The sequence below is a fragment of the Petaurus breviceps genome, unplaced genomic scaffold (genome assembly GCF_028583685.1).
Source record: "Petaurus breviceps papuanus isolate PSGF00001 unplaced genomic scaffold, PetGlider_PUasm1.0 688, whole genome shotgun sequence".
Classification (NCBI taxonomy): Eukaryota; Metazoa; Chordata; class Mammalia; order Diprotodontia; family Petauridae; genus Petaurus; species Petaurus breviceps.
Window position 1 is genome coordinate 22,488,756 of NW_027186457.1, and position 21,944 is coordinate 22,510,699.

At 43.3% G+C, this 21,944-nt stretch overlaps 1 protein-coding gene across 1 annotated transcript in view; it reads right to left on the reverse strand.

The window, feature by feature from the left end:
* Positions 1-12,051: 12,051 nt before the first annotated feature.
* SIAH2 (siah E3 ubiquitin protein ligase 2) overlaps positions 12,052-21,944 on the reverse strand; it is a 32,941-nt gene continuing 23,048 nt past the window's right edge. Inside the window, exon 2 of the mRNA XM_069104753.1 lies at positions 12,052-13,855. Within this exon, the coding sequence (XP_068960854.1) occupies positions 13,298-13,855 (558 nt within the window). The 3' untranslated portion in view covers positions 12,052-13,297. The remainder of the gene's footprint in view (positions 13,856-21,944) is intronic.

Sequence of the window (21,944 nt, forward strand, 5' to 3'; positions counted from 1 at the left end):
ATGCATGACCAGGGTACCTATAATGAGAACTCCTAGTATTAATTTTTAGTAGTTTATGATTGTCAATGTGATTCACAGACATGATCTCATTTGATCCTTCCAACCACTCCATGAGGAAGACAGGACTGATAATGTCACCCAGATGAGGAAACAGAGGCATAGAGAGATTGGGATGATTTGCCCAAGGGTCCCATAGATAGTAAGAAGAACAGCTGGTATTAAAACCCAGGTCTTCTGACCCTAAATTCTGCCATTTTGTATTTGTATATGTATATGTATGAACACACATACACATACACACACATACACCTTGTTATGCTTGAAAGACCCAATGCTGAATTCAGAGTAAATGCTGTATTTGGTAACAGCATCTTTTGAAAAGGTTACTGGTTGCATGCACGTTGTGGTTGCAAGATGACTCAGTGAATTTCCACTATCATGATGCATAAAGGGATGGGGGGTGGCACTGCATTGTGGAGGAAAGGGACTGGAACAGTTCTTACACCTGTCCCAATTTGTATCACCATACCCAAAGCTGCTGCTTTTACACCAGCTCATATTTTGAGGAAGTGAAAATCTCAGGGGTCAGGGAGGGAAGCAAGGGGAAATGGGGGGCTAAGAGAAAAGGGAAGGAAGGAATATAAAAAAAATTGCCAAGAGGTCAACTGAAACACCTCTCTCTCTTCTTCCCACCCTCCTCCCTTCCCCTTTTCTATGATGAAGGCAGTTCTGCCCATCTCCCATGACTACTCCAATAAATGAATTTATTCCTATCCATGTCCATTTTACGCTTCTGGTCACACCTCAATGTGGCATAGATGGTGTTTGCTTGGTGCTTATATTTTTAATTTCCCATCTGACTAACTGCTGGGTAGTTGGCAGTCTGCATAGAGCTTTGGGCTGAAAAAATACATGTTGGAAAGGGCTTTGGGATCAAAGTAATACCACCAGAGATTAACAGAACATTTTCCTCTGGAATCTCAAGGTTCACTATAGCCTTTATCTGATTTGTTTTCCAAAAATTCCCAACAGATCAGTCTAGAAAGATGTTATTGCCTTTCTTAGACAAAGGTAGCTCCTGAGAAGATGATTCATCCAACTTAAAGCCCAGCTGCTACCAGCCAGCTGAGTGACTTTGGGAAAATCACTCATATCACTGGGCTCTGTGGTTTCCTCATAATAATAGTTGGCACTTACTTAAATACCGTAAGTGTTTATAAAACATGCATAAAGTACACACCTTATCTCATTGCACCCACACAACCCCCCCACCATGCACCCCAACTACAGCTCTTATATTTATATTTTATAGATGAGGAAGCTAAGGCAAGGAGGTTTGTCCAGAGTCATGAAGCTCCTGAGTGTTGGGCAGGATTTGAATCGCCCATTTCTGACTCCGTGTCTGATGCTTTTTCCTCTGCCTTCAGTTTCTGTCTCCTCTGTACAAAGAAGGGATGAAAGTAGATGATGCAACTTAATTCACTTGGCCAAGCATTTCCCAAGTGTGTACTATGTGCCTAGCTTGTGTTCTGTGGCGTAAGGGAAGGAGGAACATGTGTTTAGAAATTTAAAAATATATTTACAAATTACATCATGTATGCATATCTAAGTTGTAATTTCTGAAGGGAGGATACCACAGGTCTAACATGAAGCTGGTGTATTAAGAATGGAACAGAGGTCCCAGAGGATATGATGGAAGGGCAGAAAGACCAGGAGAGAGATGCTCTGGGAACAGAATTGATGCAGATGGGAATGAAGGAGTAGGGAGTGGGAGTCAGGGAGGGAAGCATCTCCCTGGGCAGACTACAAATTAGAGGCACTGGGATTCTGAGTGAGTCATGTGGTAGCAGGTTGTCAGCCGGTTTAGAGCTGCAAAAGTTATGTTGATTTCATTATCAACCCCTGAACAACTCAGCCAATAAACATTTATTAAGCTCCTACTATGTGCTAGGCACTACGTTAAGTTCTTGGGCTACAAAGAAAGCTAAAAGTCTGTTCCTGCTCTCACAGAGCTCACAGTCTAATGGGGGAGACAATATACGCAGATGAGGTACAAAGAAGCTATACATAGGATATGTTGGAAAGAAAGCAAGTGAGAGGCAGTAAGGGGAGTGGACAGAGGGCTGGCCTTGAAGCCAGGAAAAACTGGGTTCAAGTCCTGCTGTCTCTGTCTTGTACTGACTGTGCGACCCTGGGCACCAACCCTTAACTTAGTACCTCAGGCAGATCTCTGAGGCTGGAAGGTACATTGAGAGAGGGAACTCCCTCCTGTGGGAGTTCCCCAGACCAGAGAAATCACAGACCTAGTCTCAGATTCTATCAATGAGAAAGGTGTGGATGGAGGGGTTGAGGTGAAGGTGCTCATGTAGTGGCCAGACAGGCTGGGGCTCTCTGATGGTCAAGGCAGGGGTGGGTGAAATCAGAGAGGGGTGAGTTTTCCTTTCCCTTCAAATTGTCTGTGGCTCTATAATGACTTGGAAAAATGGGGCAAAAAAGAGGAGTCTTGGCTTTCCTCCACTGGTATACATTCTTTGTCAAGTCTTCAGCACATAAAAGATGGGAAGTGGAACTGGACCCATGATATTATTGGGAAACCACAGTAGAAGAAACTGCCTAGATCACATAAAAACTAATCTATTTTGTAGTGATTGCTGTTGTAAAGCAGTGCCAAAGTTTCTGGTGGAAGATCTCATGGGATCATAAGATTATAGATCTAAACCGGGAAGGGTCATCTAGCCATTCATTTTACAGATGAGGAAACTGACCCAGACTACGTGGTCTTTGTGGTCCTCTCCAGCTCAAAATCCTTTGGTTTACAGCAAGATGTCTGAAACTCAAGTGTTAATTTCTACTGTGTTTGAGCAAAAGCAGATTGAGGTAGAGAATTCCCAAACCAAGAGCTCCTAGAACAAGCTAGAATAGAGGGGAAAACAATTTTCTTGGGCACTCAACAAAAACTTTGTTTGCTCCCTAATGTGGAAAAGGATTGTCATCACAGGATGAGTGTCTGGCTCCCTGTTTCCCACTGTGGAAGAGCTCCCTCAGGCTTATAACAGCAGCCTTCCTTTCCTTGTTGACAGGTAAGCATTCAGAAGGGTTAGGTGGCATTTCTGTGTTTCCCTTGAAAGCCCCTCCCCCCATCAAAGGTCTCTCACTATAAGCAGGGTGCGGGATCCAGTGGTCACAAGACACACTGTCTACGGGGCTAGGGGACTTCAGGCCAACTTTCTTGGGTTTTTAGACATTCGTTGAGTATACACGTTATGGGGAGGGTGCTGATGGACTGGGGTAGGCCCAGTGATTCTAATCTGGTCCTCAGCTGACCTCAGATTGCCTAGAGAATCCTTAGTTGAGCTGTCTATTCCCTCTTATACGTGTTTCAAGCCCTAAGAATTGCTCTAAGGCCTAGAATAATACCTTGCATGTAGTAGGTGCTTAAAGAATGGAATTTATGCAGTACTAAGACTTACATTACACATACATTGTCCCTCTTTTTATCCCTCCCCCACCTCTGCTGAGTAGGCAATTCAGATATTATTGTGTCCATATGCCCAACATGAAGAAGTTGGGCTTGGAGAGGTTCAATGTATTGAGGGTAGTTGAGGCTGGTCCCCCCGACTCCAAATCTAATGCACTTCTTCATTAAAGCCCAATGTGAAATCAAGCACGGTTTGGTAGTCAGCTTTTGTCTTTAGCTTAATATATAAATTATACATAAATTAATTCATAGTCTATAGTGTAATTATTTTGAAAATTTAGGAGGTGGCATTTCTAGTGTTGATACCAACGGTCATGAATTGAACTGTCCTGACTAGCTTTATTGAATTGAAAAAAGTCCTTATGAGCTTTAACTCAATGATCCTATAATTCTGGCAACTAAAGGATGCCAAGAAACAGAAAATTTCGAATCAGCAGTTGAGCCACGTGCATTTAAGAGCATGGAGAAAAAGGAGATCCCAACCCCAGGACTCATGAGTAGGCATCTTTCTTAGCCTCCCACCAGGTGAATGAGAAAGGTCAAAGCCTTAGGCCAACCCAATCAGAAGGATTACAAAGCCAACCTGCCTTTCATCTTGGGCACCACTCCCAGCTTTGAACCGTGGGAATCTGCAGTCCAGCCTAATGGTGACTCACCTGCCAAACCTTGACTAAGACAGATTTGTTGTCTTGCAGTTCCCAAAGATACATCATGCAAAGGTCAAAAGGGAATCTTGTAATCTGAGTGCAAAAAACAGAAAAATCATAAGTTGTTTTTTAGAGAATCCTGGTCCACCACATGGACAGCAGTAAAAAAAAATGTTAACTGGCCGAGGTCGTATGTGGGAGCCAAAAGGTTCCTTTAGAGACCAGCTAGTCTGATCCTTACTTTCTACATGTAAGGCTTAGATAGGTTAGGTTACTTACCCAAGGTCAACACCAGGACTCACTGTTTTGTAGATTTAAATTTAATTTAAAAGCTTCACATTTATTTTCAGAATCTTCATTTTCTAGATACAAATGGCATAGCATTAATTATGGTGCTGCAAGAAGGAAAAGCATCTCTCGTAGGAGAGAAAGGAAGGCTCTATGACTTAACAGATAGGGTGGAAGGCTTGAAATCAGGAACACGAGTTCAAATCTTACCTTTGATGTGCAAACTGACTGTGTGACCCTGGACAAGTCCCTCTGAGCCTCATTCTCTCCATCTATAAAATGGGGACAATAATAGCGTTCACCTCACATGGTTTTTGTGAGGCTCAGATGAGATACTGTATGCTATATAAATTTGAATTAATTTCACTGTTAAGCAAGTCACTTGACCCCTCTGAGTCTCAGTTTCCTTATCTGTAGAATGAATGTGATAAACCCACCTGGATTATTGTGAGGCTTAAATGGGGTAAGGTGTAAGAGCCTTAAAGTGGTCATGTAAATGTCAGTTACTTAAGCAGTACAGATTATTAGAAAGGTGCAAATTTTAATTCAGCAGACACTTCCTAAGCACTTACTCTGTGACCTCATTATATTGCCCAACTTTTTATTTGTGTTTCTAAGAGGAGAGACTCTTGAGGGACTCGAGGTTCAATCTGAAATTATGTGAAAGGCTGTTGTATGGAGGAAGGATGGTTCTGTTTGGCCCTGAGGAAAGAGCCAGAAGGAATGGGATGGAGGAGCTGAGCCAGGCTTATATAAGGAGAACATTCAAATACTTGGAGATGTACTGGCTTTCATAGCAGGGAATGGGGTCCCCAACCCTAGGAGTCTTCAGAGTGTACAAGACCAAGGGATGCTCTCCTGGGTGGAGGGGTTAGACAGCGTGACTTATGAGTTCCCTCGCATTTGAAAATTTCCTCACTAGCACCTGGGTGTTCTGAGACCAAGGCCAGTATTCTTTCCATTACATATTCCCTATTTATATATAATAGAATCTCCTTTGGAGCAGAAGCATTTTTTTCCCCCTTTATATCCCTTATACGTATCACAGTTTCTGGCACACAGTAAGTCGGGATAAATGCTTGTTGATCGATTGATATGAGGAAGAATGTTCTGCCAATGAGAATACTGCAAATGTAAACATTTACTTTCTTCCCCACCTCTACTCTTTCAAGACTGGGTTTCCCACCTTCCCACCTTCATCTAGTCTGGGTGTATGTAGATCTCAGATCCACTTGTAGCACTGAAGCTTTAGTTTGCCCCATTTTTTAAATGCTTTATTTATTTGACATTCATTTAAAACATTTTGAATTCCAAATTCTCTCTTTCCTTCGCCCCCCCCCCCAGCTATTGAGAAGACAAGCAATATGATGTCAATTATACATGAAGAGTCATACAAAACATTTCCATATTAGACATATGCCAAAAAATAAAAAAGTAAGAAACATATAGTAAATGGAAAAGTCTGCTTCAATCTGCACTCAGAGTTAATCTGTTCTCTCTCTGGAGGTGGATTTACTCCATTTTTCTGACCCAGTCTGTTTCACCCCTCCTTAGCCTGACCATGGACTCTGGAATTTAAGCAATCCCTTAGCCTTAGCTTACCTAACAACAGGGACTCCAGGTGTGGGTCACTATACCTGTCTAAAGATAACTTTTCTTTTTAAAAATATTTATTTATTTGTTTTTAATTTTCAACATTCACTCTTGTAAGATTTTGAGTTCTAAATTCTTTCCCCTTCCTCCCCATACCTCCCCAAGATGGCATGTAATCTAATACAGGATATACATGTACAATCATATTAAACATATTTCCACATTGGTCACTTTGTGAAAGAAGAATCAGAAGAAAAGGGAAAAACCATGAGAGAGAAAAAAAGAGAGAAAGCGTTTTGTTCTGCATTCAGACTCCATCATTCTTTTTCTGGATGTGAATAGTATTTTCCATCATTGAGTCTTTTGGAATTGCATTAGATCATTGTGTTGCTGAGAAGAGCTATGTCTATCAAAGTTGGTCTTTGGAACTTCACTTTCTAAAGCCAAGTTCACAAGAATTACACCCAGATCCAGTGGTTAATCTTTTTTTTTTTTTAAAGCAATCGGGGTGAAGTAACTTTCTCAAGGTTACACAGCCAGTTATTTCTGGATGTGGTGCTAAGTATCAGAGCCCAGATTTGATCCCAGGTCATCCTGACTCTGGGGCTGGTGCTCTTACTCACTGTGCTACCTGGCCACCCCACCAGTGGTTAATCTTAAACCTCTTCCTGCTAGGACTCTAAGCTAAGATGCATTGAAATTTCTGTTGTGATGGGGACCAGTGTCAACAGTGGAAACTTTTCCTGTGCTTTCCTGACCCTTGTCAATACCCTACTTCCATCATGCCAAGGTTTATGGGAAATGACATGTAGCATTCCTTGAAAATAAGGGCTTTGAGAGCATGGCTGTAGCAGCAAGCACCCCAGCATCCCCAGGGTGGCTGCCAACACCAGTTCTTAGATCTGCTTTTCTAAAGGAAAGTAACTCAAAATGGGTTAACAAGCTTACTTTAATCAAACATATATTGTTTACCTAGTTCAGGGGAAAAAAGGTCAGCACCACAAACTTCAGAGTATACAGACAGAAGTTACAAGACAGAGAAACAGATCAAGCAGACAAGCTTCCAAACTGTCCAACCATTACATCCATATCAAATCACAGTTGAGAGAGGGAAGCATCAGCATCTGGGTTTTCAAAGCTGGGGGGCTCTCAAGGGCTGCCCAGAGTCTTATCTGGTCAAATCACACACTTCTTACAGTGAGCCCCAAAGCAAAGCCTCACATCAGGGATTATATAGCCTTCTCATGGGTCAGAGAATGTAACCACCCTCTTGACCCACTGCTCAATCACACAGCATCAAGGTGTGGGCATTCCTGAAAACCAAGCCTCCTGCCACAGGCTCCATGTGATCACATTCAGCCTATCAGGGGGCAGAGTATATTTTCAAATCAAGGAAGGTTCTCAGAGTCTCTTAAGCTTATCAAAGGGCCTAGGGGCAGGAAAGATCTTTAAATTTGCATTTCCATTACAATGGCCCTCTTATAGGTCTGGTTCTATTGGAAAGCAGCAGCATGGCCATAGAGCAATGCTGTCAAACTCTAATAGAAAGAGAGGTGCCACTAAACCATACATAGGGATCCCTGTGGGTCACATATCAAGGTAGATATCATTATCTATGTTCTGTTCTATTATATATATGTTATATGGTTTAGCAATTCTTAGGAGCATGATAGGCTGCATGCAGTCTTGAACTGAGTAGTTGACGTCTCTGGCCTAGGGAGTTTCTGAAAATTTCTGCAAATTTTGCCATTCCAGGGTTGTTGTTGTGTTTTTCTCTATCAGCTATGGAACGGATGATCTTGTTCTCACACAGAAACCTGTAATGCTAAGCAATAATCACAGCATTATTAGAGCAGAATCCAGATCTCACACTTCACTACTGGCGTCATCGCTCGAGGGGCTAATGTTTTAGCCTTTTGGGGACATTTGCAACAGTGTCTTGGTGAAGGCTGTTAATTATTTTTCATTTCACCTCTAATGGACACAATGATCAACACCAAGTGATTGCTTTCCTTCTGGTGGTCTTTCTTTCTGCTTGTTGACTGACTGAAGGAAGGTACAAACAGGAGGTGTCCCTATGCTGTACACTGGCTTAAGTAGGAATTCCTGAGCTCAGAGGTTGCAGAGCACTGGAGGGGCCAGGGAAGGAAGTACATCCCCCAGTCCCCACTCCACTCCACCCTCACCCAACCCTCTAATACAGCTCAGAGGCATCCTTGCATTGGGAAGTTGGCAGGAGGGCCCACGATATTTCTTGATACATGTTATTATTATTTAATTACAACCTTGAACTACCGTGTTTCCCCGATAATAAGACCTATCCCGAGAATAAGCCCTCCCCTTACTGTGTAAGATTCCTCTAAAATAAGCCCTCCCCCCAAAATAAGCCCTATTGAGATTGCTACTGTAGTGAAGGTGATCCCCTGCGCTACACGCTACATTACGGTACCCTCTGTATGCACCATCCCCCCCCTCCTGAAACTCACGCCGCGCTCCGAGCTGCATCCAATCAGTGAGCGCGTCATCCTGTTCTTCCCCAGTGATTTGCTTGCTGGTACATTTTTTTGTTCACATTTACCTGTTTATTAAAATTGCTGTTAATGTTCATTAAAATAAGCCCTCCCCTGAAAATAAGCCCTCTGGTGTTTTACTATCCAAAAAAATTAATAAGACAGTGTCTTATTATCGGGGAAACACGGTAAGTCAGGGAAGAGAAAAATAAAAGCTGAAAATCTCTGTCATCTTTTAACTTGACACGTATAGCAAGGAGTTTCATTTTATGGTCCACTCTCCCTTAAAATGAGGGATTAGAGTTCTTTTAGGTGTAAATGAACTGGTTTAGGAAGATCAGATAGTAACATTGATGGAGTGTTGTAAGGTTTGCAAAGAGTTTCACATATATTATCTCATTGGATCCTCATAACCACTGTTATGAGGTGGTTGATGCCCATTTTACAGAAGAGGAAATCAAGTTGGTTGAGTACCTTGCCCTCAGATAATAAGTTTCTGAGGTGGGATTAGGATCTGCCTCCACAGCTAAGGATGCTCTCTGTTCCATTACTTCCTGGAGGTTATGAATTGGTAAAGAAATACATTTAGGTCCTCTCCTTCAAGACTTCTCTTTGAGAAGAATCACAACATAGAGAGGTGGAGTGCGATGGGAAAAGCACTGCAGAGTGGGAATTGAAATTTCAAATCCTGGGGATGCCACTTATTACATGTAATCTTGGGTGAGTCGCTTACCACTATAGGACTCAGTTTTCTCATCTGTAAAATGAGAGGTTGAAGCAGATTACCTCTACGTTCCTATGGTGGCCATGGAATCTGGAGTGGTGTAATTTAGCAAGTCCTAGAAAGTTAACATCTTCCATTAAGAAATGAGGAAACAGGGGCAGCTAGGTGGCACAGCGAGTAAAGCACCAGCCCCAGAGTCAGGAGGACCCCAGTTTGGTTCCAGCCTCAGACACTTAACACCCACAAAAAAACACTAGCCGTGTAACCTGGGGCAAGTTACTTAACCCCAATTGCCCTCCAAAAGGCAAAAAATAAAGATAAAAAAAAGAAATAAGGAAACAATGCCCTGTGAGGGAAATGGGTCTTATCAAAAGTTTCATTGTTATCAAGTGGTTGAACCTGGACCAGAACTTGGGCCCCCTGACTCCCACTTCCAATAGTCAATGTCAATGAATGGCTCCCCATTTGAGGGCCATTCTTTTAGAACAATGACCAATCTGGGCCTGGAGTCAGGAAGACCTGAGTTCAAATCTAGCTTCAGAACTACTTGGGTGACCCAGAACAAGTCATTTAATCTATTTGCCTCAGTTTCCTCATCTGTAAAATGGGGATAATGATAGCACCTATCTCCCAGGGTTGTTGTGAGGTTCAAATGAGATAATTGTAAAGTTCTTAGCACAGTGCCTGGAACATAGTAATCACTATGTAGATATTAGCTGCTATTATTGCTGTTGTTGGACAGTTAGGTGGCACAGTGAATAGAGTACTCTAGACATAGTGAAAAGAGCACTGAGCCCTGGGCTTGGGACAAGGAAGACATCTTCCTGAGCCTCAGACACTTACTACTAATTGTGTGACCTTGGTCAAGTCACTTAATCCCATTTGCCTCAGTTTCCCCAACTGTTAAATGAGTTAGAGAAGGATGTGGCAAGCCGCTCCAGTATCTTTGCCAAGAAAACCCCAAATGGGGTCACAAAGAATTGGACATGACTAAAATGATTGGACATTATTATTATTACAGTGGAAAGACTTCTGGCTTTGGGACCAGAGGACCCTGAGTCTAGATTCCGGCTCTGATACCTACTACCTGAGGGATCTTGGGCAAATTCAAGTAACCTTCTTGGGTCTCTGTTATTTCATCTGTAAAGTGAGGAGGAAGGTATAGTAGGTGATCTTGAAGGAAGTTGTCTCCAAACCATTTTTTATCATATTCACTCTATCAATAAAACATTTTTGAGCATGTACCCCTAATATGTATATTTACTTAGAAATTATATTTTTATTCATCATTAACAGATACACATACATATACACACATGTAGATATACATATAAATTAATAATGACACATAATATAAAATTTACCCCCAAATTGAAATTTAAAAGAGAGGAGATAAACATGAAATAATATTTAATGTTGGTCAGTAAGGAGGCACTGTAGTTTCCTGAACAAGGTGCTGACTTGGTCAGGCTTGCACTTTCAGGATCTCATCACAGTGACTACATATAGGGCATGGACAATGGAATGGAGGGGAGAGCCTTATGGCAGGAAGACCAAGCGGGGCATTACTCAATAGTCCAGGTTGAGGGCTCCAGATGGGGCGGTGGCTATCCAAGCATCAAGGTGATAGACAAGAGATGTAGGGGAGGGGGAACAGAGATTTGGCAACTGATGGAATGCACTGGGTGTGAGAGGTTGAGGAATGGACAATGGCACAGACATTGGGCTGAAACTGACCACCTGGGAGACTAATGGGATGGTGGTACCTTGAACTGAGAGCGGGAACTTTGGAAGAGAAGCAGGTTTGAGGAGATACACTGTGATAAGACAAAGATACATATTGCAACTCATCCATCCCTGCTTATCCTGTGTACAATACTCTATCAGTCAAAATGAAAGGGGAGGGTGAGGGGGGTGGGACTCCTAGAGACTGGTTATTGCCTTAGAATACCTTCCTTCTACCTTCCTTTGAGGGGGTACCTGTAGTGGGTGTGGGGATCTGAGAAGGGAATTGATTTTTATATTAATCGATACAATACGTATACTCAATATATACTAATAGTTTAGTTCTCAACAGCTGCCCTCTCTGGTTAGGGAGTTAGAGCTCACAATGCAACTTGAACTGATCAATCAAACTCTGACAAGCTCACAATCAGTGAACCTTAAATGAAGTGAAGCAGATTGTAGAATGTGTCCCAATCAAAGAAGTCTAGTTTTGTCCTTTAGGGGAAGTGGTCATAACCCTAAGACGATTCCAGAATTGTATTGTGGAATTTGTGGTTTCTTGTGGGAAACCATTAAATGATTGATTGTAATCCACCTTCCCCGCTCCTTCCCTACCTGTGAGTCCAGTATATAACCAGTGCTTTTTACTTCAGCTATCAGAGCATTCCTCACCCTGAAACTGATGGATTAAATGATTTGATTACTGGCACTCCTATCTCAAGGCCTTCTTTGTGCTGCTTTATAGCATATCCTTAGGTTAGAGACTGACTCAGTAAAAATCCTGTTAACATATCTGACACTCCTCTTGGGGTCACACAGACCCATTGCTCTGGGGCTCAAAGGGATCCTAGCTCATCTAGTCCAACCTCCCATTTTACAGAGGAGGAAACTGAGACTCACAAAGGTGAAGTACCTACCCAAGGTCACTGATGTAGCAAGAAGTAGAACAAGGTCTTGGACTCACTTCCACTGCCTCCCAATCCAGTATTCCTCAATCTCTGAAGAAAAGAGCCCCCAGGAAAGGAAAAACCCTTGATAGTGAGAAACCAGGCATTTAAAATGAGAAAAAGAAATCCAGCACAGCAGTTTTCGCAAAACATTTATTAGAAAACTAAAAGTGAATATGGCAACAAAACTCAAACAGCAAGAAACGATTACAACCCCAAATCGAGTTTGTCTTTGAGGGAAGGAAGCCACATGGAAGGTGTCTAGACTAGGGTGTGATCAACAGCTAATTCTGGGCCAAGGAAGATTAGTGCTTCCGAGGGCAGCTACCTCACAGCACCCAGGGGTTCAAAGCTTCCTTGTGTGCTTTGTTTTTTTAAACTTAGGGAATACAACTCAAGCAAGAGTCAATTTGAAGCAGGTTGAAAAGCTCTGATCCTTTTACGTGATTAAAACTTGAAATGATTTCCCCTCCTTCCCTAAAGGACAAATGGAGAACAAATTGGAGTGAATCTCCTGAGAACAGTTCGTGGCTCCAGTTACAACTGATAAACACTCTAGGAGGGAAGTCAAGGGATTCTCCTATCCCTAGGGGAGAAGGAGGGGGAGAGGAAGAGGAAGAGGGACAGGGAGAGGAAACGAAGGGAAGCCAGTGAGAAAAGAGAAGAGGAGAGGGGAAAAAAAGGAGGGAAGAGGAAGATAAAGGAAAGGAGTAAGAGAAAAAAGAAGTGAGAGGAGAGGGGAAAGAAAGGGAGGGAGATGAAGAGAAAGGAAAGGGGGAGGAGAAAAGGAGAAGCGAGAGAAGAAAGAAGAGAAGGGGAAGAGAGAAAGGTTAGAAGAGGAAAGGAGAGAGGAAGAGAGAAGGTGAAAAAGAGAAGAGAAAGGATGGGAGAGTTAGAGGGGAGAGGAAAAGGGAATAGGAGAAAGAAGGAGAGAAGAGAGATGAAAAAGGAGAGAGGAAAAAGAGGAGAGAACAAGGGAGAGGAGGTGAGAGAGAGGAAAGGAAGGAGAGATGGAGGGATAAGCAGCGGAGAAGAAAACCAAAGAGTTGTCAAAAAGGTGTTCAAGAATCAAATTAATTTTTTTTGGGGTAATTTCTCCTCAGGCTCTAAAAGTTTCCTTCAAACTGTGAACAGGTCAGAGCCATGTGTCAAAGTTTCTTTGTGTCTGGGTTGACCCGTGAGAGGATCTAAGGTGAGGGAACGGACAGACCAAGGAGGGTAGGAGTTGGGCAGTTAAAGAGGCAATGGTATAAAACATCAGTTCATCTTAGCTTCTGACACATGAAGACATATTTAAGTACAATTTAAAAACAACAATATTTTATTAAAGTGTAAAAGTACGATATCCTGACAACTCTACAGCTTGCTAACACTACAAAGACACGTCATGGACAACATGTTGAAATGGTCACATTGATTCCGAGGTTTCCATTATCAGCAAAGAGATGTGCTATGGCTGTATCAAAAACAAGGCAGTCGCTGTTCAAGATGGCAGCAGCCACCCCATCGTGGATGGAACGGGGCGTGGCTTCCCAGGTCAGTCTCCGCCGGTTGCCGTTCAGTTCCAGGCGATAAGCAAAGTTCTCCGCTTGCTTCCGGGTTCCAATGAGCAGCACAATGGCAAAGAACTGCTGGTGGCCCTCATATTTCTCTTGTTTCTCTAGCACCAGCATGAAGTGATGGCCGAAGCACGACTGCATCATCACCCAGTCGACAGCCCCTGGCAAGTTAATGTCAGTTGCAAGGAAGACGATATCTTCCCCTTGGAGGGTGGTGATGCTCTTGTGAGCATGCATGAGGTGGGACATCACGGCTTCCAGGGAGCCCTGCCATTTACAAGAGGCACCAGGGCAAGGGCAGGAATACGGACGGTATTCGCAGATGTCTTCATGTTCCGGCTTCTCCGTATGGTGAAGAGTCAATGAGCATCCCGTGGTGGCGTACTAGAAAGAGAAAGGCACATATGCATAAGCCATTTGGCATTCTCCAGATTTCTACTTTGGCATTTCTATGTCAAAACTGGAAGTGTGGGGCGGCCAGGTGGCACAGCGAGTGAGAGCACCGGCTCCAGTGTTGAGAAGACCTGGAGATGGAATCCCAGGCTCAGACACTTAGCACCCACCCAGAAACACCTGGCCGTGTAACCTTGAGCAAGTTACTTAACCCCGATTGCTTAGGGGCGGCCAGGTGGCTCAGCGAGTAAGAGCACCGGCTCCAGTGTCGGGATGACCTGGATCAAATCCGGGCTCAGACACTCAGCACCACACCCACAAATAACTGGCCGTGTAACCTTGAGCAAGTTACTTAACCCCGATTGCTTAAAAAGAAAAAAAAATGGAAGTGTGATAGAGAACAAGGAGGGTCAATCCTACAGTCAGGAGGACCCGGGTTCAAGTCTTCCCCAGATAGACTAGGGTTTGGGTGGTCATGAGCAAGCCAGTAAACCTCCTAGGGCCCCCAGGCAACTTGCAAAGCTCACTGCAAATTAGAACTGTTTTACTGTTTTTACTTGTGTTCCCAGCATCTAGCACAGGGTCTGGCACAAAGTAGGTACTTAAGATTTACTGGCTGGCTGATCGAACAGCATCCTTGTGGTGTAGTGGAAAGCACACTAGGTTTGCAATCAGAAGGCCTGAGTTCAAATCCTAACTTTGCTCCTTACTATTCATGTGAGGGAGGGAGGAGGGGAGAGAAACCCATCTTCATTATCCCAAGCTGTGATCAAATGATGCCAGTCATTTCTGCTCTTGAAAGTCTTAATGGTGAATGCTACAACATGAATCTGGATAGCAGTATCAAGCATAAAGGATCAAAAAATTTGTTAATGAGGGGCGGCCGGCCAGGTGGCTCAGCGAGTAAGAGCACCGGCCCCAGTGTCGGGATGACCTGGGGATCAAATCCGGGCTCAGACACTCAGCACCACACCCAGAAATAACTGGCCGTGTAACCTTGAGCAAGTTACTTAACCCTGATTGCTTAAAAAAAATTGTTAATGAATATCAGATATCACAGGAGGATATTAGGCTGATGAAAACCCAGAGGAATATAATGGCTGATCTTGGCTTCAGGAGAAGAAAGATGAAAACAATTCTTTTTTGGAAAGGAGGTGGTGGGCTACAGGTGCAAAATGAGGAATACCCTTACTGACATGGCCAGTTTTATTTTGCTTAACTCTTCTTTTGTGTTCTATGTGGTGATAGTGACAAATGACAGTGATGTTTTTTTGAAACATCAATATGTTTTTGAAATAATGCCATGCTGTAAGATGTCCATTACCAAAATCAAACCCCAAAAAAGAATGCCACCATTAATCCTTGTTATTTATAAATACTAAGCAAATATATACTTAAAAAATTCAACTGAACAAGCACCAGCTATATAAGGTACTGTTTTAAGCAAAGGATATACAAAGACAAATAAGAGGGCATCTGTCCTTAAACTTATACTCTGATGGGAGTTAGGGTGGATAATACATACTCATAAATAACCCTAACACCAAGTAGATGCAGTAAGTGTAAAGAAATGGGGCTTCCAAACAGTTATGAGAAATCTGAGGTGGGGAAATTACAAGAATTATTCAGAGTCCTTTGTGATCACTAGAATATCCAGGAACCTGAGTCCCTTTTCATTCAAAAGTAGGTTTTAAACACTTAGCCCCTCGCGCATGAGGAAGATAACCCCTAGGCCCTTCCTGGATTTGTCTCTGTTGTAGCCGAAGAGGCCCAAAACCCACCTTAGAACACTCATTCTGCTCTATCATTCAGTCCTCCAGCTCCAAACCAAAATCCTCCTCAGTGGAAAAGGGAGAGTTGCTTTGAGGGGATGGATATAACCCACACATGCACACAGTATCCATGAAAAGAATCATCCAGCTGCCAAGGGGAGAAATGAGCTCTTGATTTCATCACCATATACCCACTGAGTGAGTGCCTCTGCTGTACATTTGTTCAGTTGGGTAGTTTTTCTAGTCATGTCCAACTCTTTGTGACCCCTCTTGGGGTTTTATTGGCCAAGATACTGGAGTAGTTTGCCATTTCTTTCTCCATCTGAATTGACAGATGAGGAAACTGAGGTAAACCGGGTTAAATGACTTGCCCAGGGTCACACAGTAAGTATCTAAGGCCAGATTTGAATTCAAGTTTTCTTGACTCCAGGTCTGGCACTCTATCCTTTACTCTACTTACCTGCCCAGCTGATACACACACATACACACACACACACACAATTAGCAAATATTTATTAAGCACCTACTATGTGAGACAGAGTCACTATGTTAAGGAACAAGAATACAAAAAGGATTAGGAACTAGTCCTGACCCTCAGAGGTTATATCCTAATGGGAGAGGAAGAGGAAGGTGATTAGCTAGCTGTCAGGGACAGGGCAGGGAATCAAAAATATTCACATAGAAGATGGCACTTGAACTGTGTGATTAGGCCAGGTATGGATTGTCAGAGGCAGAGAGATAAAGAGGGAATATGTCCAAGGCATGGGGAATGGCTAGTCCAAAGGCAGTGAAGTAAGAGCTGGACTCAGTCCAGTTCACGCACAACTTCAGACATCACCCCACGATACCACTGGTCCTCTTGGAGATGAAAGATGAACAACCAAGCAACTGACCAGGACAACAATCAGTGCAGCCAGCATTAATGAAGCACTCTCTCTGTGCCAGGCACCACACTGGCAATAAAAAGGGGGCAAAACCAACCCCTGACCTTAAGGAGCAGCCATTCTAAAGGGAGAGGTAACATGCAATCAGCTAGGTTAATATACGCATACACTATGGAAAGAGTAGATGTAAGACAGGCTCAGATGGGAAGCCATTAGGGGTGGGAGGAACCAATGAAAGGTCCTACTAGCTGGAGGTAGGATCTGAACCAAGTCTTAAAGGAAACTAGGGAAAATCAAAGACAGGGGCAACTAGGTGGCACAGTAAATAGAGCACTGACCCTGGATTCAGGAGGACCTGAGTTCAAATCCAGCCTCAGACACTTAACACTTACTAGCCGTGTGACCTTGCGCAAGTCACTTAACCCCAATTGCCCTGACTTCCCTCTTCCAAAGAGCAAAAAAAAAAAAAAAAAAAGAGAGAGAAAATCAAAGGCAGAAGGAGAGCATTCCAGGCATGGAGGACAGCCTGGCATGGAGCTGTGGTATGGAGGGCATGGAGATGGGACACTGGGATACAGAAGGCATGGACGTGGGATGTGGAGGGTTGCGTTTAAGGAATTCCAAATGGGTCAGTGTGGCTGGGTTGCAAAGTGTGTAGAGTGTAAGAAGACCAGAAGGGAAGAAAGGGGCTAGGCTATGATAGTAGGCAGTCAGTGGGATTTGGGGTCATATAGACACACCTATTCTTTAAGAAAACCACTTTGGCAGCTGAGTGGAGGACAAACTGGAATGAGAAGAAATTCAAAGCAGAGAGATTAGTGCAAAGACTATGGCAATAGTCCAGGTGAAAGGTGATGAGGGCCTGAACCAGGGCAGAGGTTGTAGGAATGGAGAGAGAGGAACATATAAGAGACATGTTGCGAAAGTAGGAATGGCCAAGGATCTGACCAAGGACTGGATAAGTGGAGTTGAGTGGGAATAAGGAGCTGAGGATGCCATTAAGGTGAGAGGCTGATGGTGCCCTTGACTGCAAGTTTGGAAGAGAGGAAGGGCTTTGGAGGAATGACTACAGGAAACAGAGATGTGTCTCATCCTCAAGGAATTCAAGTTGTCAGAATCGGATGGCTTACACAATACACACCTTCCTCCCCCAATTCACGTTTCTCCTGATTACAAAATTGATTACAATCTTCAGAAGAACTTCCCCAAAACCACTCCCTCCCCTAGAAAATATTCTGTGACTCCTACAATCATTTTCCAGGTCTCTTCTTTAAAAAGCTAGGTAACGGAAGCAAAGGCCATGGCAGAGCTGTCCCCTCCATGAGTCAACGTTTTCATCACATAAAGATATTCAGAATTCATCCTCAGAAAGTTGCAAACATCAGAGAGACAGACAGACAGACAAAGATAGAGAGATGGAGAGAGGCAGAGACAGTAAGAAAGAGAAAAAGTGAGTGTGCGTGAGTGTGTGTGTGTGTGTGTGTGTGTGTGTGTGTGTGTAGGGTATCTCTATAACCTTCAAATAGTTAAATAAAAACAAACAAACAAAAAAACCCACCAGCACCGGTTAAAAAGTGCACATGATTCAGGACATTGCCTGGCAGGATTTTTGGCTGACATAATCACTCCAGTTTCATTGGAAAGATTTTTCTAAATAGGCTGTTTATTCCCAACCAACCAGAAAGAATCATGGGAAGGAGTTGTCTTCTGGCTGATGATCTAGAAAGAAAGCTGTTGGATTTTTTTTTCTTCCTCTGTCCCCTGTCTCAAACCTACAAACTACTCTGTAATTAGTTTTTAAAAACATTTATTGACACCAAATCCAGTCTTTTCTTGTGCAAGCCTGTATGAGTACATAGATACATAAATCATGGCTCCTTCTTTAAAAAAATCAATGGGAGCAGCCTACTAGATTCTCCCACCCCAACAATCCCGGAAACAAAACAGAAAAAAGTCTGTCACCCAAATAGAAAAATCATCACAGAACTTGGGCTAAACAACTCCTCTCATGGAGCTTTCATGAATTTAAGGACCCCGGCTATACCTTTGGGGGTCCACCTTTCACTTTTCCAGATGGGCCTTTTCCTGTTTTCTCCTTCGACATATTTTGGGGGCCTTTCTTGGGGTGGGGGAGAGAGAGAATATAGGTATCCTTCCCCTCCCCCCCAATTAAGGTTGCCTTTTTATGGTATAAGTTCCTTCTGCCTTTTAACACAAAACAGCTGGAAAGAGTTTGCCCTTAAAACCAGCCTACAGGATGCTGGATAACACTTTAGAATGTCAGGTGGGAGAAAAGACACTTAAGCTGAAGCATAACCAGGCTGATGAAGGAACTAGAAAGAAGCCACAGCTGACAGGGCTGACGATGTGCTTGTCTGAACCCCCCCAGACCACAGTGGTCTCCAGATATCTGAAGGGCTAGAAGAGGGGGCAGTGTCATAGAGTGAAAAGAACAATGGACTCCGGAGTCAGAAGTCCTGAGTTCAAATTCGCACCTGTGGGACCTTAGACAAATCATTTCATTCCCATGGAGCTCTGTGTTCTCATTTGTAAAATGAGAGGATTGGATGAGATGGCCTCTGATAGAAAGGCAAATTTCCCCTCAACTTAAGGAAAAAGTTTCCTACCAACCCAGAAGTGGAATGTTTCCTGTGCTGTAATAATTTCACCAAGCAGCTAAGTAAGAGGCATATTAAAGAGAGTGCTGGGCCTTGAGTCAGGAAGACCTGAGTTCAAATCCCACCTCAGACACTTACTGGATGCCCAACCCCCTTAGCTTCTTTGCCTCAATTTGCTCAACTGTAAAATGGGGGCATGATAACATTATATGATACTTCATTAGGGTGGTTGTGAAGATCAAATGAGATGATAATTGTAAAACTCTTAGCACAGTGCCTGGAACACATGAGGTGATCCATACTTATTTGCTTCCTTTCTTCAGTACTAGAAGCTGACAGGCAGCTTTAAAGGCACATCAGATGAAGAGCAGCCTTGATGTCAGGAAAACCAGGGTTCAAGTCCCACCTTTGGCCCATGCTGGCTGTGGACCCAGGGCTAGTCACTTAAACCCTGAGAGTCCTAGGCAATTTTCTGAAACAAGTCTTAGAAAGTCACCAGGGAAGGCGCCAGCTACACTGGTAGAGGGGGCTCCCTAGAGCAGTCAAATCGTGGGGTTCTAGCCTGTGCGATCAGTCCTGTCCCTGAAGGGAGAAGCAGGAACTACAAGGTAACCACTTGTTAAGGACGCTTATGATTTGAGTGGAGATTGGGCCAGGTGGCCTCTAATTCTTTCCAGTTCTAAATCTATGAACCAGATTTAGTGCCAGACACCTAGGCTCGAATCCTGCCTCTGCCACTTGCTATCTATGTGACTTCGGTCAAGTTGAAAACCTCTCTGAGACTCAGTCCCCTCACATATATGAAGGGGGATTAGACCAGCTGGCCACTCAGGTTTCTTCTATGAGCCCATGAACTGCTCTCAAGGATACTATTATATGAGGCTTCCGGTTCTTGCTACTGTTAACAGTATTTCAAGAGCCCATTAAAAAAGACAAGGAGTATTTTTTTACTCTGCTACAAAAATTCTTGGTTCTCTCCTTGAGCTAACAGTTAACAAGGGCTCCTAACTGTCCAGGTCCTTCCTTTCTTCATACTGTCCAGGTTAGGGGATTTAGATATGCAGGTTAGAAGAACCTGGCTCCTATGCAACCCTGACTACAGCACAGTGGAAGGTCCCTTCCTTTACCAAAGAGATCAGGCACGATGGAACCCAAGGTGTTTGACTAGCTCCATGAATTGCTGTTTGTGGAGAAGGCCCTTCAGAGCCTTCTGGCCTAACTGGGGCTCTCTGGCCCAGGATTTCTGGCGGTGCTCGGAGCATCTTTTCACTGGCTGGCAGAGAGAATAATATGAAGCATCTAGCTGGCAACAGCAATCTCTAAAATGCTCTCACATCCAGTGCGTCATTTCATCCTGCCCAGAGGAGGCGGGGCTGACGTTACTGACCTAGACTCATGTGTGTACAAACTGGCTGAGGCAGAGGTTAAGCGCTTAGCTCCAAGTTACATAACTATCGCGTGGCAGCTCCCTGGACAGAACCCAGATCTTCTGACCTCCTCCAGTGCTCTCCCCCAGCCCCGTCCCTGTAGCCCCTGCTCAATCACAGTAATAGAGCTTTTGAAATATGGTAAATTTGGGAGAAAGTTTTTTTTTTTAATTTAGGTTTTTATTCTGATTGAGAGTTCTAGGTCAAAATTAAACATAACCAGGAAGGTTTGAATCAGATTAAATGACAACTGGCACCCCAGATATCTACCCCTCCCAACCCCCTTTAGCTTGTAAAAACCAAAAAACAACCTCTCATTTTTTTCCTTGTTGGCTTAGGATGGGAGTAGGTGAAGATCCAAATCACAGCAGCTAGGAATTTTGTTCAAGATTTTGGCCAATTTCACTGGGGCAGGGAGCTCCCACTGCCAATTAGCACCTCTCCTGTACTTTCAGTTTAGATTCTCAGGGAGTTGCCTTAGTGCACTAGCCTAAAGTTGGGAGGAGGCCAGCATTACCCAAGTCAGTTTGTATCTCAGGTAAGAGAGAAACCTAGGTCAGCCCGATTCTGAGGTTAGCTTCCTTTCCACTAAACAACACAGCCTCTGGCAGCTAAGTCACTGGTACAAAACTAATATACTTAAATCAATCAAGAAGTATTTATTAAAGGCCTACTCAGTGTTAGACAGTGGATATACAGATTAAAAAGAAGGAAACCATGCCTACTCCGGAGGAGCAAGGTATATTCACTTATTAATGTTCAGTCAAAGAATGTAAGAGCTGGGCCTCAGGGAGTTTCAACTCCACCTCTCATGGTTCTTAGCTGTGTGATTTTGGACAAGTCACTTGCCCATTCTGTGCCTCAGTTTCCTCATAGGTACTATGGAGATACTAATACCTCTCAGGGTTGTTGTGTGGCTCAAGTGAATCATAAAGTACTTTACAAACCCTGAAGTGCCATATAAATCTGACATCAAATCTGGGTTCTGACATTTGTATTCTAGATATTCTATCATTCTATTCTATATTATAATATATATTATATTCTCTTCTTCTTCTGAACTAAATGTCCTTTGCAAAATGAGGGCATTGTTCTAGATCAGGGATGGCCAAATGCCGCCCTACCCCCCAAATACTTCAGTGTTGCTTGAACCAGATTAAAAGGTAAATTCTGTATGTTTAGTGGCCCTATTTCTATTTGAGTTTGACCTTAGTAGTCCGGATGACCTCCTTTATGGTCCCTTCACACGCTAACTATCACAGATGCTTGAGGTTTGGGTAAAACACAGGTTAAAACAATGTTTTTAAGAAGAAAAAGCTTGAGTTTAATCGGATTCCTCCATTCTCCTCCTATATCTCAAATTCAGACCTCTTACCCTC